Raw genomic sequence first — 18,351 nt, 5'->3', positions numbered from 1 at the left:
CACCTGGAAGCAGTGGAGTCGAATCAGAACACTCAGGCCCTACTGAGGGGGAGCCGGGACGAGTCGGCGACCTGTGCGAGGGGACGGAAGGACAACCCCACCGCGGTGTACCCCGAACAGACAGTCGGCAGGGCCAAGGGACCGCAAACCCGTGGAGAGACGGCTGGGGAAGGGCCGACTCGCCACCGACGACACAAGGTAGATGGACCAACGGAGGTGTTTTGAGTGTGGCGCCCGGGGGCATATTGCCTGGAATTACCCTGCTTGAGAGGAGTCGATGCTATCAGCTAGCACCGGAGGCCAGGTGGGTCATGCCGTGAACTGTCACCTCCTGTTGGGCTCACCATGAATCAACTGCACCCATGGTCCCGGTGAAGGTTGACGGACACGACACGGAAGCGCTATTAGACTCCGGAAGCATGGTTACACTCGTAACCACGAGCCTGCTGAACCAGGAGACCGAACGGGGTAAGGAGATGTCCATTTCCTGTGGTCACGATGACACAAAGCGGAATCCCACCGTATGGACCAACCTCGTGACACCACAAGTGAGCTGCCAGATGACGGTGGGTGCAGTACCAGAGCTGCCGGTACCTATCCTAGTGGGACGGGATTGTCCGCTGTTCACGGCCCTATGGGGGCACGAGTTGAAAAAAAAGATACGAGCCGGCCGAAGAAGAGAGCGGGGACGACCCTTCGCCTGTACGGTCAGGACAACACCGGTTAACCAACCTGACTCTACAGGTCCGGAGTCGGAGTGGGAGCCAGAACCCGAACCCCCTGGGGAACCACTGGAGGAGGAGCCCAGCCTCCCCCTCGATTTCGAGGGGCCAGTTGAGACCCCGTTGGGGGACAACTGAGGGGACAATTCTGGACGGCCCAGTGGGCGGATCCGAATTTGAAAGCTGCCGCAGCCCAAGTGATAGCGGTGGATGGACAGCTACTTCCGGGGGTGAGTGACCGGCGATACGAATAACCTTTTGTATCAGGTGTCGCGCCAACAGAGGGAACGTCGAGAGGTGTTGTTGCTGCCCCGACGGTACGTAGGAACCGTTCTTCAGCTGGCCCACACCCACCTGTTGGGGGCGCACCTGGGAATGGAGAAGACCCGGGAACGGGTTGCCGCCTGGTTCCACTGGCCCGGGAAGAGGAGGGCCGTGGAAGACTACTGTCGCAGCTGCCCGGAGTGTCAACTCACTGCCCCGAAAGCCCACACCCGAAAGCACACGATCATCGGGGTGCCCTTTGAACGCATCGCCATGGACATAGTGGGACCCCTGGTAAAGACTGCACGAGGACACAGGTACATCTTGGTAATAGTAGACTATGCCACCCGGTATCCCGAGGCCATTCCCCTACGGGCGGCGGTATCCAAGGGAATCGCCCGGGAGCTGTTCCACCTCTTTAGCCGGGTGGGCATCCTGAACGAGATCCTGACAGACCAAGGTACAGAGTTTATGTCCCACCTCATGAAAGAGTTGTGTTCCCTCATGCAGATCAAGCAGATCCGGAACTCCGTTTTTCACCCGCAGACGGATGGCCTCGTTGAGCGCTTTAACAAAACGCTCAAACAGATGCTGCGGAAGGTCATTGAGCAGGACGGGAAGAACTGGGACCAGCTGCTACCCCACCTAATGTTCTCAATCCGAGAAGTACCCCAATCCTCCACTGGGTTTTTCCCCGTTTGAACTCCTCTAAGGGAGGAGGCCATGTGGCCTACTGGACCTCGCCAAGGAGGTGTGGGAAGCCCAACGCAGCGTGGTAGAGCACGTGGGGACGATGCGGGAGCGGATGACATCCATTTGGCCAGTCGTGAGGGAACATATGGAGAAGGCCCAACGCGCCCAAGCCCAGGTCTACAATCGGGGAGCCCAGCCCCGAGAATTCCAGGTGGGAGACAGGCTGTTGGTGTTGATCCCCACAGCCGAAAGTAAGTTCCTGGCAACATGGCATGGACCATACGAGGTGGTCGAGAAACTGGGACCTGTCAACTACCGCGTATGGCAACCGGGGAGACGGAAACCTCAGATTTACCACGTGAACCTATTGAAGAAGTGGCACGAGAGGACAGCCTTGGCCGTGTTATGGTCGGGACCCAGGACGCCAACGGTACCAGTGGTGGTCCCGAGCAGTGAGGACCTTGACCCGGCCCAGAAGCAAGAGCTCCGGGAGCTTGTTGATCGGAACACGGCGGTGTTATCAGAGAAGCCGGGCCGCACGACCCTCATTGAACACCACATCCATATCCGGCCCGGGGAAACTGTAAGAAAGAGGCCGTATCGAATTCCGGAGGCCCAACGGAAGGCCATGAAACAAGAAGTGGGAGGCTATGCTGAGGATGGGGGTTGTTGAAGAGTCCCACAGTGCATGGTGCAGCCCCATCGTGTTGGTGCCCAAACCGGACGGTAGCCTCCGCTTCTGTAATGATTTCCGGGGGGTGAACGACATAAGCGTATTCGACGCCTACCCCATGCCGAGGGTGGACGAGCTAATCGACCGATTGGGAAAGGCCCGGTACATCAGCACCCTTGACCTGACCAAAGGATATTGGCAGGTACCATTGGAAGCCTCCACCCGGGAGAAGACAGCGTTCTCAACACCAGACAGTCTGTACCAGTACCGGGTGCTCCCATTTGGTCTCCACGGAGCCCCGCCCACATTCCAGCGACTGATGAACAGAGTGCTTCGACCCCACCAGCAGTACGCAGATCTGACCCATATTACCGGCGCAACACACATATCTTCCTATAGCAGTAGCGGATAACCAGGAAAGCATTTTACATTCTGTGGTGTACAGCAGGTCAGCCACCAGGGGGAGACTTGTCGAGGCCTGGTAACAGATGGAGTATACAGCACGAGGCGGTGGCTCCATCTGCTGGACGTGCCAGGTCTCGACGGGCTCCCCGGACAGGACTAATTGGGGCTGATGAGTAATTAAGGGCGGATTGCTCACCAGCTGTGCAAGGCCCATAAAGCTGCCAGAAGGGCAGCATATGAGAGAGAGGACTGGGGGAAGTAAGGTAACTTCCGTGTAGTTGGAGACGGTATCCTGGAGAGGGTCTCATGGGGGAGACCTAACCTTTTCTTTTGATTATTTTATTAATAATAATAATAATAATAATATGCCATTTAGCAGACGCTTTTATCCAAAGCGACTTACAGTCATGCGTGCATCAATTTTTTTGTGTATGGGTGGTCCCGGGGATCGAACCCACTACCTTGGCGTTACAAGCGCCGTGCTCTACCAGCTGAGCTACAGAGGACCACAATTAATAAACACCCTTGAAACCGAGCTAATCATACTCTGTCCGTGTCTGATCTGTGTAAACGTCTTGACCCAACCCCCTGATCTGCCATAATTCATAAACCATGTCATGGGCCATTCTAAAAACTACTTGTGCATCGACGTCGTTAACCATTTATTTAATCTTTGTTCAGTCACGTTACCTCATTAGCTAGCTAACAACCTGGGAATTTTATCAGTATATCCAAACATTTGGGGGCACAGAAAGAAAGGGATATCTTCTTCAGGAGATCAATGATCATAGCAATGAATGAATGACAGATGTCTTGCATGTCGTCATCACAAACCTGATGTTTTTAAAGAGACTGTGTTCAATTTTCAATGTACTGCAATAGGAAAATGTTGCTTTTATACAATGTAGAAACCTAATATTCCACAAATGACACATTTCAACGACATATTCGTATCAACATTTTAGCTTTTATAATAAACTAATATATTTACAGTTTGTGGGGCACAAAATGTGCTTCAAAAGTAGCCTAGATAGAATTCATATAGGCTGTATCTCAATCAATTTATTTTAAAATCTTATTTTCAGTTTCTCCTAGATTTAATGTGGTTCTCATAACTTTAAGTTGGGCGCATCAGTGCTATGAATATTTATTTTTCAAAGTCCCGATCATCTTCGTAAAGGGAAAAAATGTCAACAAATAGGTCTACCTAACACAACAATGCTCTAACGTTAGTAAGAGGGGATATGCATCTTTCAAATGATTTGCCACGGATATAAAGTCCTCCGCGTGCATCGTCGTTAACAGTTGGGGGAAAATGCGCTGATTACAGAAATGATTGCAGTTGATATGTAGCCATTGTCAATGGCCTTTGTGAAGTTGCGAGGTAATTTGCTAAATGAAGGACTGCGAGCGCCATTTGAGCCGCGACTTGCGCTACTGAAACAAGTTAGTCTTACTCATCAATATCACTGTGAACCGTTCACTCCCTTTTCAACAGGATGTTATTACCTTCATAATGGGAGTTGAGACTAACAGCATTAGAAAGGGAAAATTCTTCCCCTTTTAACCAGTAGATACCCACATTTGGTGGTTTCTTTTGGTCTGGGTTTGATATGTGAGTTTAATCTTGGTGGGCAGGCTTTTATTCAACATGAAACAAACTAGGCCCCTAGACGAATAAAAACGCTATTTGCCTTCATCAAAACATTTTTGCTGCATATTTCAGTCTGGAACCTGTCTAGGTTTTTTTTTGTTGGGGGGCAAAAAAAAGCCTAAAATATTCCACAACTGCAGCTCGTGGTTGGAACACATATTTCCCTACTTTTATCAAGTCCATTTTGAATTGGTGTTAAAGCTGTCTTGATTTGGCAGGACTGTAGCTCGTCTCCAGTTTTGTTTGTGTATCCCATCACTTCAGTAGGCCTAATGGGGGCTTGGGGGTGTAGAGGGAGCGGTCAGAAATTGAGTGAGACACGTTATGGAGGAAAAAGAGAATGTAGGGAGAAGAACTGTGATCACTTGGCTAGTTTTATTTTTTAATGTCAGTTGTTAATGCACATAGCAAATGGAAGGAACACTAGAGTCAACGTGAATTAATTAACGGTTGTCTTCAGGACAAAACTTCACCTGCCGTTCGGACAGCCACAAAGCAGATTCCAGATGCCTAGGCCTACTGTACGACAGTGGTAGATCTTCATTGCCACCCTAGCAGTCATACCACGCAATTGGATTTCACCTGGAATTTTTTTTAATGTTCTATAGTTTTAACCAAAAAAAATTTGAAGTTTAAACGTTAAGAAAAAAAGTAAAATTGGTCAAATCCCTACCTGGCAGCCTTCAAACCAGAACTTAGCCTAGTGGTTAGTACTTTATTTACATTTTGCATTGGATTTACCCCTTTGTCCTCTGAATATTGAGCCTTGGGGGGACATCAAGACATAGCAGCATATTAACGAGAGCTGAACTCTGGGGTTTGCACAGAGCAGGCAACACTCTGGAGGCTACCTAGGCAACCGGGGCCCCCCGCCTGGTATCTCCTTGGCTACCCGGCTCCCTTGCCAAAACAACTGACATAAAAAGGGGCTGCGTCAACTCGGTGAGGTAAACAGAAGCAGTTTGAGGCAAAGGGAAAGGCCGACGTGAAATGTATACCACAGGCTCAGGAGGAGACAGAACCCCCCCCCCCCCCCTCCTCGGAGATAGTACAGAGTGATGACACACAAAAGACACCCGTTTAACCTCAAGACTGCAAACGACTGTCGAGTTATCCTGGGTTTCTGAGTCACTGGGGTTGACGCAGCTGATGGTGACAGGCTAGAGTCAGAGCGACCTGACAAGTGACTAGGCGTCAGGCACCTGACAGTGACACAGAGACATTAGGATACTGTACAACCCGTTTTTAACTCACTCATTCACTGCGGCATCGCAGAACCAGGAGAACCAGGACATCCTAAAATCGTACACACAAGCATGTGCCTAAAAAACAGCGAGAACAAATGCATAGTGCCTGGTATAACCTGTAGGAATCCAGCATTTGTCAACAGCAGAGGTTAGGTGGGTCTCTGGGCTAGCCAAGAAGTGCACATGCACACCCATTACACTATGTGCATACCACTTACACGCTAATGGGGCGAAGCGGGTCCACACCGAGCAGAGTCCTATCTGAATTCCTCGTTAAAAAAAAATAATAATAATAATAAAGCCATTGCCAAGGAGACAGGGAGGAACACGGCTGCCAAGATTGCAGAGACCATCCAGGCACTGTATCTCTGCTTACAGTGACATGAGCTGAACAGTGAGTGAACACACTCTTGACTCACACAGAGAGAGAGAGAGAGAGAGAGAGAGAGAGAGAGAGAGAGAGAGAGAGAGAGAGAGACACACACACACAGACAGACAGACAGACAGACAGACAGAAAGAGAGAGAGAGAGAGAGACAGAGAGAGAGAGACAGAGAGAGAGAGACAGAGAGAGAGAGACAGAGAGAGACAGAGAGAGAGAGAGACAGAGAGAGAGAGACAGAGAGAGAGAGACAGAGAGACAGAGCCTGGAATGTGTCATTAACCAGTCTTGATTAGTTTGAGGGCAAAGACAGTTAAAACAGAGTAGGTGGCAAGTTAAGTAGTCAGCTTGCATTAAGCTAGCACTGGTCCTCACATTAAGAAAAACAAACAGCCTACGGCTATGGTCCCTGCATCCTTCTGTTGAGAGGGTTGTAGTCCAGCCTACATAGCCTAACACAGCAGGACTTCCCCAACAATTTGCCTCCTTGACCCCTTTTCTGGAGAGAAACTCAAAACAAACAGCAATTTAAGTGTTATGGGCAAATGTAGTAAAAGGAAACTACCCAAATGTTATGCTCCCATAGCAGGTAGGTGAAATCATGGGTCACTTCCTCAATACACAGGTCCTCCTTAAGCTTCCTCTTCTCTCATCTTACTGTAATTAACACGAAGAAAAAGTACCCCACGCCAAACCAAAATGTCTCGCATTCTAAACAGAAAGGCATAGGCTACCAACAGGTCTTAACTGAAGGTAGTGGCTACCTTGTTTAAAAATCTGTACTTTCAGGTCTCTCAATTTGTAACTCAACATATTTATTCACCCATTTGCAATAGCGCACAATGACAGACCAGACACATACAGTGGGGAAAAAAAGTATTTAGTCAGCCACCAATTGTGCAAGTTCTCCCACTTAAAAAGATGAGAGAGGCCTGTAATTTTCATCATAGGTACACGTCAACTATGACAGACAAATTGAGGAAAAAAAATCCAGAAAATCCCATTGTAGGCAAATTTGCAAATTATGGTGGAAAATAAGTATTTGGTCACCTACAAACAAGCAAGATTTCTGGCTCTCACAGACCTGTAACTTCTTCTTTAAGAGGCTCCTCTGTCCTCCACTCGTTACCTGTATTAATGGCACCTGTTTGAACTTGTTATCAGTATAAAAGACACCTGTCCACAACCTCAAACAGTCACACTCCAAACTTCACAATGGCCAAGACCAAAGAGCTGTCAAAGGACACCAAAAACAAAATTGTAGACCTGCACCAGGCTGGGAAAACTGAATCTGCAATAGGTAAGCAGCTTGGTTTGAAGAAATCAACTGTGGGAGCAATTATTAGGAAATGGAAGACATACAAGACCACTGATAATCTCCCTCGATCTGGGGCTCCACGCAAGATCTCACCCCGTGGGGTCAAAATGATCACAAGAACGGTGAGCAAAAATCCCAGAACCACACGGGGGACCTAGTGAATGACCTGCAGAGAGCTGGGACCAAAGTAACAAAGCCAACCATCAGTAACACACTACGCCGCCAGGGACTAAAATCCTGCAGTGCGAGGCGTGTCCCCCTGCTTAAGCCAGTACATGTCCAGGCACGTCTGAAGTGCATTTGGATGATCCAGAAGAGGATTGGGGAGAATGTCATATGGTCAGATGAAACCAAAATATAACTTTTTGGTAAAAACTCAACTCGTCATGTTTGGAGGACAAAGAATGCTGAGTTGCATCCAAAGAACACCATACCTACTGTGAAGCATGGGGTTGGAAACATCATGCTTTGGGGCTGTTTTTCTGCAAAGGGACCAGGACGACTGATCCGTGTAAAGGGAAAGAATGAATGGGGCCATGTATCGTGAGATTTTGAGTGAAACCCTCCTTCCATCAGCAAGGGCATTGAAGATGAAACGTGGCTGGGTCTTTCAGCATGACAATGATCCCAAACACACCGCCCGGCAACGAAGGAGTGGCTTCGTAAGAAGCATTTCCAAGGTCCTGGAGTGGCCTAGCCAGTCTCCAGATCTCAACCCCATAGAAAATCTTTGGAGGGAGTTGAAAGTCTGTGTTGCCCAGCGACAGCCCCAAAAACATCACTGCTCTAGAGGAGATCTGCATGGAGGAATGGGCCAAAATACCAGCAACAGTGTGTGAAAACCTTGTGAAGACTTACAGAAAACGTTTGACCTGTGTCATTGCCAACAAAGGGTATATAACAAAGTATTGAGAAACTTTTGTTATTGACCAAATACTTATTTTCCACCATCATATGCCAATAAATTCATTAAAAATCCTACAATGTGATTTTCTGGATTTTTTTTCCTCATTTTGTCTGTCATAGTTTACGTGTACCTATGATGAAAATTACAGGCCTCTCTCATCTTTTTAAGTGGGAGAACTTGCACAATTGGTGGCTGACTAAATACTTTTTTTCCCCACTGTAACTTCCTCCCTCTTCATGTAAGAACATGGTCTGAGGCTAACTTCCTCCCTCTTCATGTAAGAACATGGTCTGAGGCTAAATCCGATTAATTGCTGAACAAGTGTCAGCTAAAATTAGCAAGGTCCATCATCAGATTTTTAATTACTTTTCTGCACAGAGATGCAGCTCAAGCATTTAACCTTGCCTACCTTATGTAGGACAAGTTAACTCGTACACCCCAATAAAAGACGATCGAACCTTTCAAGATGAACGAATCCAGCAACAACATCCCAGAACAAATTAATATAGTATGAAAGTTACAGTAGCCTACTACTATCTACAGTATGTAGATGGGCCTTCTGTATGCCTTGGCATTGGCAGAGCACCAAGCACTGACTACAGAAAACAGACCAAAATCGGATTTACCAGCTATCCTAGCGTTTTGCGAATTGAATGACTCTGGTTAGGCTATTGCATTGTAATGCTTACAAAACTGTTTACAAAATCTGATGAATCACATTCAATAGGCCTATATAGGAAGAAGTGTGCATTTCTGTATAAAAGGTAGGTGGCTGATCCAAATAGAGAGTTTGAGACTAAACCGCAATTATACTTAGCTGTAGCCTAACGTTACATCACAGAGCGAATGCCTGGGTCTCTTGGCTGTTTAGCATTTTATCTGAGGCCTTTAAAAAATATATTCTGAGTGACCGAACGCCATGCAAAGGAATAGCATTATAGCTCATCTATATACACAACTTCTTCCCAACAAATAGGCATATGCACAACTGGTCAACAAGATTGCAGAGAACCTTGCTTATTGTTCATGAGAGTAAAGATCACCGTGGGGTGTAGCCAGTACCATTGCCTTTGATAAAAGGAATGTAGCCTCCTGTAGCTCAGTTGGTAGAGCATGGCGCTTGCAACGCCAGGGTTGTGGGTTCGATTCCCACGGGGGGCCAGTATGAAAAATGTATGCACTAACTGTAAGTCGCTCTGGATAAGAGCGTCTGCTAAATGACTAAAATGTAAATGTAATAAAAAAAAAAAAATGTTGTATGACTGAATGCACTGTGTAGCTAAATGAGTGGCCTGCTTTGTTGACTGGGACCTAGCCTACCTACAAACCTAGCTAGCGTCCTCCTCCAACTAACTAGTTAGTTCGTTAGCTATGTAGTAAATATACGGCTGTGGAAAGACATACACTGCTAGCTAGCTAGTAGCGAAGTTACTCTTTGGTTTACCGTTGGTAAGAGAATGCTAACTAGCCGATTATGTGAGTCCTTGACATTGCCACATCCCTTCTTGCCGATGTTTTGCTAACTTTAGCTAACGAACACAGCCAGTGCTCTGGCATGCTAGCTAGCTAACGTTTCATTCATATTTGTAGCTTAGCTAGGTAACTAAAGTCGATTAAATAATAAAACGGCTTGCCATATTATGGTAACAGTAGAACTGGCAATTAAGTTAGTAAACAAAGCTAGCTAACATTACCCTCTTCGCTCCAAAAGAAGGTCAAAGCATTCTCGGTAGTTTGCATGCACCATCAATAGCTAGTTAGCAGGTTAATAATGCAAAGCAAATTAGCAACAATACAATCCATATCTATTACTCCAAATTTGTCATCATCTCGTTAAATCTCGTCGACTTAACTGTTACTCGCGGCACAGTGTCCCTCCTTTTCAGACAAAAGCAGCTTTTCATGACCACAGAAGCAGCAGGCGCTAGTAGTCGTACTACAAGCCGCGGTCTCGTTTGAGGCCACCGCGGAGAGAGAAGCGAGAGAGGGCGAGATGCAACCTTCGCTTAGGGGGAAAGCAGATGGAAGCTAAGCTAACTAGCTAGTTTGCAAGCTAACTAATCGGTTTCTTACCCAGTGAGGCCAAGAATTATGTTTTTTTTTTTTTTAAACAATCTTGGTTTAGATCTTCTTTTCCTTTTCTCCCCTTGTTCGGAGTTACAGCGCCAAGAAACGCATCCTTTCCGTGATGTTAGCTAAACCCCAACGAGTAGATTTACTGAGCATTCAGGTGACTGAGATTATAGCTAGCGGAGTCTAATAGCTGCCATTTGTGGACATTGCAGTGAGAGAATGAGGGAGTGTACCATGGCAGAAGGGGTATGGTAATGACCCCCTCTCTCTGATCATGTTTGTTTTGTTTTGTGACGGACATATCAACAATGCATGTAGCTAAGTACTATAAATGAGACGCTATGAATTATTTTCTTATGATGGAAGAACTACAGTCACATTGTTTTCCTTTTAATTTCCTTCCCCATTATTAGTTTGGCTGTTCTGAGTCCATGTCAATGCTCAAATCACATCAGAATACCTTTTTTTTGTTTTAGGTCTGGTAGAAAACGAACACATTTTGATTTTTGAGTGTAATTCCCCTTTAATTGCGCATCTGGCCCTTTAATTGCACATCTAGTCGAGAGAGGAATGTTGTGCCGTCTAATGTGCAGGTCTAGAGAGGAATGTTGTGCTGTCTAATGTGCAGGTCTAGAGAGGAATGTTGTGCCGTCTAATGTGCTGGTCGAGAGAGGAATGTTGTGCTGTCTAATGTGCTGGTCGAGAGAGGAATGTTGTGCTGTCTAATGTGCTGGTCGAGAGAGGAATGTTGTGCTGTCTAATGTGCTGGTCGAGAGAGGAATGTTGTGCTGTCTAATGTGCTGGTCGAGAGAGGAATGTTGTGCTGTCTAATGTGCTGGTCGAGAGAGGAATGTTGTGCTGTCTAATGTGCAGGTCTAGAGAGGAATGTTGTGCTGTCTAATGTGCTAGTCGAGAGAGGAATGTTGTGCTGTCTAATGTGCTGGTCGAGAGAGGAATGTTGTGCTGTCTAATGTGCTGGTCGAGAGAGGAATGTTGTGCTGTCTAATGTGCTGGTCGAGAGAGGAATGTTGTGCCGTCTAATGTGCTGGTCTAGAGAGGAATGTTGTGCTGTCTAATGTGCTAGTCGAGAGAGGAATGTTGTGCTGTCTAATGTGCTGGTCTAGTGAGGCATGTTGTGCTGTCTAATGTGCTAGTCGAGAGAGGAATGTTGTGCTGTCTAATGTGCTAGTCGAGAGAGGAATGTTGTGCTGTCTAATGTGCTAGTCGAGAGAGGAATGTTGTGCTGTCTAATGTGCTAGTCGAGAGAGGAATGTTGTGCTGTCTAATGTGCTAGTCGAGAGAGGAATGTTGTGCTGTCTAATGTGCTAGTCGAGAGAGGAATGTTGTGCTGTCTAATGTGCTGGTCTAGAGAGGAATGTTGTGCTGTCTAATGTGCTGGTCTAGAGAGGAATGTTGTGCTGTCTAATGTGCTGGTCTAGAGAGGAATGTTGTGCTGTCTAATGTGCTGGTCGAGAGAGGAATGTTGTGCTGTCTAATGTGCTGGTCTAGAGAGGAATGTTGTGCTGTCTAATGTGCTGGTCTAGAGAGGAATGTTGTGCTGTCTAATGTGCTGGTCGAGAGAGGAATGTTGTGCTGTCTAATGTGCTGGTCTAGAGAGGAATGTTGTGCTGTCTAATGTGCTGGTCGAGAGAGGAATGTTGTGCTGTCTAATGTGCTAGTCGAGAGAGGAATGTTGTGCTGTCTAATGTGCTGGTCTAGAGAGGAATGTTGTGCTGTCTAATGTGCTGGTCTAGAGAGGAATGTTGTGCCGTCTAATGTGCTGGTCTAGAGAGGAATGTTGTGCCGTCTAATGTGCAGGTCTAGAGAGGAATGTTGTGCTGTCTAATGTGCTGGTCTAGAGAGGAATGTTGTGCTGTCTAATGTGCTGGTCTAGAGAGGAATGTTGTGCTGTCTAATGTGCTGGTCTAGAGAGGAATGTTGTGCTGTCTAATGTGCTGGTCTAGAGAGGAATGCTGTGCTGTCTAATGTGCTAGTCGAGAGAGGAATGTTGTGCTGTCTAATGTGCAGGTCTAGAGAGGAATGTTGTGCTGTCTAATGTGCAGGTCTAGAGAGGAATGTTGTGCCGTCTAATGTGCAGGTCGAGAGAGGAATGTTGTGCTGTCTAATGTGCTGGTCTAGAGAGGAATGTTGTGCTGTCTAATGTGCAGGTCTAGAGAGGAATGTTGTGCCGTCTAATGTGCTGGTCTAGAGAGGAATGTTGTGCCGTCTAATGTGCTGGTCGAGAGAGGAATGTTGTGCCATCTAATGTGCTGGTCGAGAGAGGAATGTTGTGCTGTCTAATGTGCTGGTCGAGAGAGGAATGTTGTGCTGTCTAATGTGCTGGTCGAGAGAGGAATGTTGTGCTGTCTAATGTGCTGGTCGAGAGAGGAATGTTGTGCTGTCTAATGTGCTGGTCGAGAGAGGAATGTTGTGCCGTCTAATGTGCTGGTCGAGAGAGGAATGTTGTGCCGTCTAATGTGCTGGTCGAGAGAGGAATGTTGTGCCGTCTAATGTGCTGGTCGAGAGAGGAATGTTGTGCTGTCTAATGTGCTAGTCGAGAGAGGAATGTTGTGCTGTCTAATGTGCTGGTCGAGAGAGGAATGTTGTGCTGTCTAATGTGCTGGTCTAGAGAGGAATGTTGTGCTGTCTAATGTGCTGGTCTAGAGAGGAATGTTGTGCTGTCTAATGTGCAGGTCTAGAGAGGAATGTTGTGCTGTCTAATGTGCTGGTCGAGAGAGGAATGTTGTGCCGTCTAATGTGCTGGTCGAGAGAGGAATGTTGTGCCGTCTAATGTGCTGGTCTAGAGAGGAATGTTGTGCTGTCTAATGTGCTGGTCTAGAGAGGAATGTTGTGCTGTCTAATGTGCTGGTGTAGAGAGGAATGTTGTGCTGTCTAATGTGCTGGTCTAGAGAGGAATGTTGTGCTGTCTAATGTGCTGGTCTAGAGAGGAATGTTGTGCTGTCTAATGTGCTGGTCTAGAGAGGAATGTTGTGCTGTCTAATGTGCTAGTCGAGAGAGGAATGTTGTGCTGTCTAATGTGCAGGTCTAGAGAGGAATGTTGTGCTGTCTAATGTGCAGGTCTAGAGAGGAATGTTGTGCCGTCTAATGTGCAGGTCGAGAGAGGAATGTTGTGCTGTCTAATGTGCTGGTCTAGAGAGGAATGTTGTGCTGTCTAATGTGCAGGTCTAGAGAGGAATGTTGTGCCGTCTAATGTGCTGGTCTAGAGAGGAATGTTGTGCTGTCTAATGTGCTGGTCGAGAGAGGAATGTTGTGCCGTCTAATGTGCTGGTCGAGAGAGGAATGTTGTGCTGTCTAATGTGCTGGTCGAGAGAGGAATGTTGTGCTGTCTAATGTGCTGGTCGAGAGAGGAATGTTGTGCTGTCTAATGTGCTGGTCAAGAAAAGGAATGTTGTGCTGTCTAATGTGCTGGTCGAGAGAGGAATGTTGTGCCGTCTAATGTGCTGGTCGAGAGAGGAATGTTGTGCTGTCTAATGTGCTAGTCGAGAGAGGAATGTTGTGCTGTCTAATGTGCTGGTCGAGAGAGGAATGTTGTGCTGTCTAATGTGCTAGTCGAGAGAGGAATGTTGTGCTGTCTAATGTGCTGGTCGAGAGAGGAATGTTGTGCTGTCTAATGTGCTGGTCGAGAGAGGAATGTTGTGCTGTCTAATGTGCTGGTCGAGAGAGGAATGTTGTGCTGTCTAATGTGCAGGTCTAGTGATGGTTCTGTACTGTTGCTGCTCATTTCATGGTAAAGTTTGCAAATAACAAACAATTTATACAAATGATATACAGTCCCAGTCAAAAGTTTGACACACCTACTCATTCAAGGGTTTTTCTTTATTTTTACAATTTTATACATTATAGAATAATAGTGAAGACATCAAAAATATGAAATAACACATATGGAGTCACTTAGTAACCAAAAAAGTGTTAAACAAATCAAAATATATTTTATATTTGAGATTCTTCAAAGTAGCCACCCTTTGCCTTGATGACAGCTTTGCACACTCTTGGCATTCTCTCAACCAGCTTCATGAGGTAGTCACCTGGAATGCATTTCAATTAACAGGTGTGCCTTGTTAAAAGTTAATTTGTGGAATTTCTTTCCTTCTTAATGCGTTTGAGCCAATCAGTTGTGTTGTGACAAGGTAGGGGTGGTATACAGAAGATAGCCCTATTTGGTAAAAGACCAAGTCCATATTATGGCAAGAACAGCTCAAATAAGCAAAGAGAAACAACAGTCCATCATTACTTTAAGACATGAAGGTCAGTCAATCCGGAACATTTCAAGAACTTTGAACGTTTCTTCAAGTGCAGTCGCAAACTGGTACTGTACATACTCATAATATACTTCTGCCAGGTTAACCTATTTTGCAGTTAACATTGAATTAAGACGTTTTTCAGGGAAAGTGTTTCTGTCAACCCACAAGATGGTTATCACATCAACTGGCTACATACAGAGTGATAGACAAATGCGTGCACCAGACAGACAGACAGACAGACAGACAGACGGGCGATATTGCTGGAAATTAATTGGTAGATGTTGTTTTAGGTTCGGCTTTTTTAAGAAAGATTTTCTTAAAATTGCATGTACTTTCAGAATTGCTTGGCGAGCTATAGGTAGTTCGTGACACCTGGCCTAAGCAAATTAATTTCCATGTGTCCTGTGCTTGGAGTTCAAAACCAGTGGTGTAAAGTACTTAAGTAAAAATACTTTAAGTTAGTACTTAAGTCGTTTTATGGGGTATCTGTACTTTACTATTTATATTTTTGACAACTTTTACTTTTATTTCACTACATTCCTTATGAAAAGAATGTACTTTTTCCCAAAACATTTTCTCTTACACCCAAAAGTACTCATTACATTTTATATTCTTAGCAGGACAGGAAAATGGACAAATTCACTGGTCGTCCCTATTGGCTCTGGTCTGGGGGACTCACTAAACACATGCTTCATTTGTAAATGATGTCTAAGTGTTGGAGTGTGCGCCTGGCTATCCGTAAATAAATAAAAAACAAGAAAATGGTGCCGTCTGGTTTGCTTGAAATGATTTATACTTTTACTTTTTATGCGTAAGTATATCTGAGCAATTACATTTACTTTTGATACTTAAATATATTTAAAACCAAATACTTTCAGACTTTTACTCAAGTGGTATTTTACTGGGTGACTTTTACTTTAATCATTTTCTATTAAGGTATCTTTACTTTTACTCAAGTATGACAATTGGGTACTTTTCCCACGATTGTTCAAAACAGTTAACCCAAACTAAGCTAGCAGTGTTATAAAAAGTCTTATTGAAACATGTTCTCAGAACGTTTTTTAATTACCTTCAAATAACCTATCATTTCCTTTCTCAGAACGTTACTAAAAACCTACCAGGAAAACTTTCAGGGAACCATAGAAAAACGTTATCAGAACCTCCCTGCAACCTAGAAATGTACAATCCCAGAACAGGCTAAATGTTCACTTCCGTTCTTATAATGTTTTTTTTCTTCTTCTATTTTAACCATCAGGAAACGTATGGCTTCGTTCCCAGTACCAATGGGAAACCAAAAATGTACCTTCCCACAACTTCCAAAGAACCAAATGTGCTAGCTGGGTGTTGTTATAGTTACGATACTATTAACAGTATGCCTCATACTCTGGGGAAATGGTTGAATAGGTAGACTATAGTATACAATGCATAAATGTCCCAATCCATCTACACTGCTTGCCCTTCATAAATGTAAAACCCTTTATGATGATTGATAGAAAAATTATAAATAAAACTAATGGAGGGAGAAGGATAGTGTCATGAGAACAATGCACCAGTAAATGGAGTAAGACTGACATGCACAAATCACAACGGATGATCCCCCATCCAGAAATGTAGGCCAAACAATAAACATCATGACACCCGTCACAACCCTGAATGTGGGTACCCATATTATCTTGTCACTTAGACCTAATCCCTCAACAGGACACGTTTACTGAGCCCAGGCTTAAATCAATTTATCTCTCGATCCTCCATGTCTTTCCATTTCCCTGCCTCATGCATCGGAGAGGTTTCGTCTGTCGTGCGAGATCCCCATATCCCTACTGACACTTTTCACTTCTGATATTCAACCTGAACTGTGTTTCTACCACTGACATTACTTAGAGGGCAATGAATTGGGGAAGATATTTACAATGTCTGTCACTCAAGTGATTGCTTGAATGTAAATGAGGAGTGGATTTGGTGATGGTGAATGTTTTTGGAGTAGCAATAGGGGCTTATTTTGCAAAATTGTATTTGATTCGTTTACTCCACCCCTCTCTCCCTATACTATGGTGTTTACTCCACCCCTCTCTCCCTATACCATGGTGTTTACTCCACCCCTCTCTCCCTATACCATGGTGTTTACTCCACCCCTCTCTCCCTATACCATGGTGTTTACTCCACCCCTCTCTCCCTATACCATGGTGTTTACTCCACCCCTCTCTCCCTATACCATGGTGTTTACTCCACCCCTCTCTCCCTATACTATGGTGTTTACTCCACCCCTCTCTCCCTATACTATGGTGTTTACTCCACCCCCTCTCCCTATACTATGGTGTTTACTCCACCCCTCTCTCCCTATACCATGGTGTTTACTCCACCCCTCTCTCCCTATACTATGGTGTTTACTCCACCCCTCTCTCCCTATACTATGGTGTTTACTCCACCCCTCTCTCCCTATACTATGGTGTTTACTCCACCCCCTCTCCCTATACCATGGTGTTTACTCCACCCCTCTCTCCCTATACCATGGTGTTTACTCCACCCCTCTCTCCCTATACCATGGTGTTTACTCCACCCCTCTCTCCCTATACCATGGTGTTTACTCCACCCCTCTCTCCCTATACTATGGTGTTTACTCCACCCCTCTCTCCCTATACCATGGTGTTTACTCCACCCCTCTCTCCCCTATACCATGGTGTTTACTCCACTTCCTCTCTCCCTATACCATGGTGTTTACTCCACCCCTCTCTCCCTATACCATGGTGTTTACTCCACCCCTCTCTCCCTATACTATGGTGTTTACTCCACCCCTCTCTCCCTATACCATGGTGTTTACTCCACCCCTCTCTCCCTATACCATGGTGTTTACTCCACCCCTCTCTCCCTATACCATGGTGTTTACTCCACCCCTCTCTCCCTATACTATGGTGTTTACTCCACCCCCCTCTCTCCCTATACTATGGTGTTTACTCCACCCTCTCTCTCCCTATACTATGGTGTTTACTCCACCCCTCTCTCCCTATACCATGGTGTTTACTCCACCCCTCTCTCCCTATACTATGGTGTTTACTCCACCTCTCTCCCTATACCATGGTGTTTACTCCACCCTCTCTCTCCTATACCATGGTGTTTACTCCACCCCTCTCTCCCTATACTATGGTGTTTACTCCACCCCTCTCTCCCTATACCATGGTGTTTACTCCACCCCCTCTCTCCCTATACTATGGTGTTTACTCCACCCCTCTCTCCCTATACTATGGTGTTTACTCCACCCCTCTCTCCCTATACCATGGTGTTTACTCCACCCCTCTCTCCCTATACTATGGTGTTTACTCCACCCCTCTCTCCCTATACTATGGTGTTTACTCCACCCCTCTCTCCCTATACCATGGTGTTTACTCCACCCCTCTCTCCCTATACCATGAACATTCTTGTTTTATGTTATTACCTTATTGAGATTGTGTGCATACGTGTGTTCTTGAGTGCATGGGTGTGTGTGTGTGTGTGTGTGTGTGTGTGTGTGTGTGTGTGTGTGTGTGTGTGTGTGTGGTGTGTGTGTGTGTGTGTGTGTGTGTGTATGTGTGCATGGGAGTAGGAGAGAGGTGTGAATACCAGGCAACCTTCACTCATCCTTTACTCTCTCTTTACTAGCTGTTGATAATCTCATAAACAGAAGGTATATTCTTCGGCTCCCATTTGGCACTAACATGATTGGTGTAATCTACGCTGTGGTCAATCTCAGAGTCACTCTCCAACTAAAACAGTGCTGC

At 45.6% G+C, this 18,351-nt stretch overlaps 1 protein-coding gene across 2 annotated transcripts in view; it reads right to left on the bottom strand.

Moving 5' to 3' along the window:
• mvb12ba (multivesicular body subunit 12Ba) overlaps positions 1 to 10,568 on the bottom strand; it is a 61,372-nt gene extending 50,804 nt beyond the window's left edge. The window contains exon 1 of one of the 2 annotated variants that reach the window (XM_041897333.2): positions 10,338 to 10,568. Coding sequence is in view for 1 of the 2 variants with exons in the window: in XM_041897332.2 (XP_041753266.2) it covers positions 10,118 to 10,168 (51 nt within the window). In the remaining variant the exon portion in view is untranslated. The other variant, XM_041897332.2, reaches the window with a different exon arrangement.
• Positions 10,569 to 18,351: the final 7,783 nt, after the last annotated feature.

Source organism: Coregonus clupeaformis, chromosome 15, assembly GCF_020615455.1.
Source record: "Coregonus clupeaformis isolate EN_2021a chromosome 15, ASM2061545v1, whole genome shotgun sequence".
Classification (NCBI taxonomy): Eukaryota; Metazoa; Chordata; class Actinopteri; order Salmoniformes; family Salmonidae; genus Coregonus; species Coregonus clupeaformis.
The sequence above is the reverse complement of the archived record's forward strand: the minus strand, read 5'-3'. Positions and strand labels throughout refer to the sequence as shown.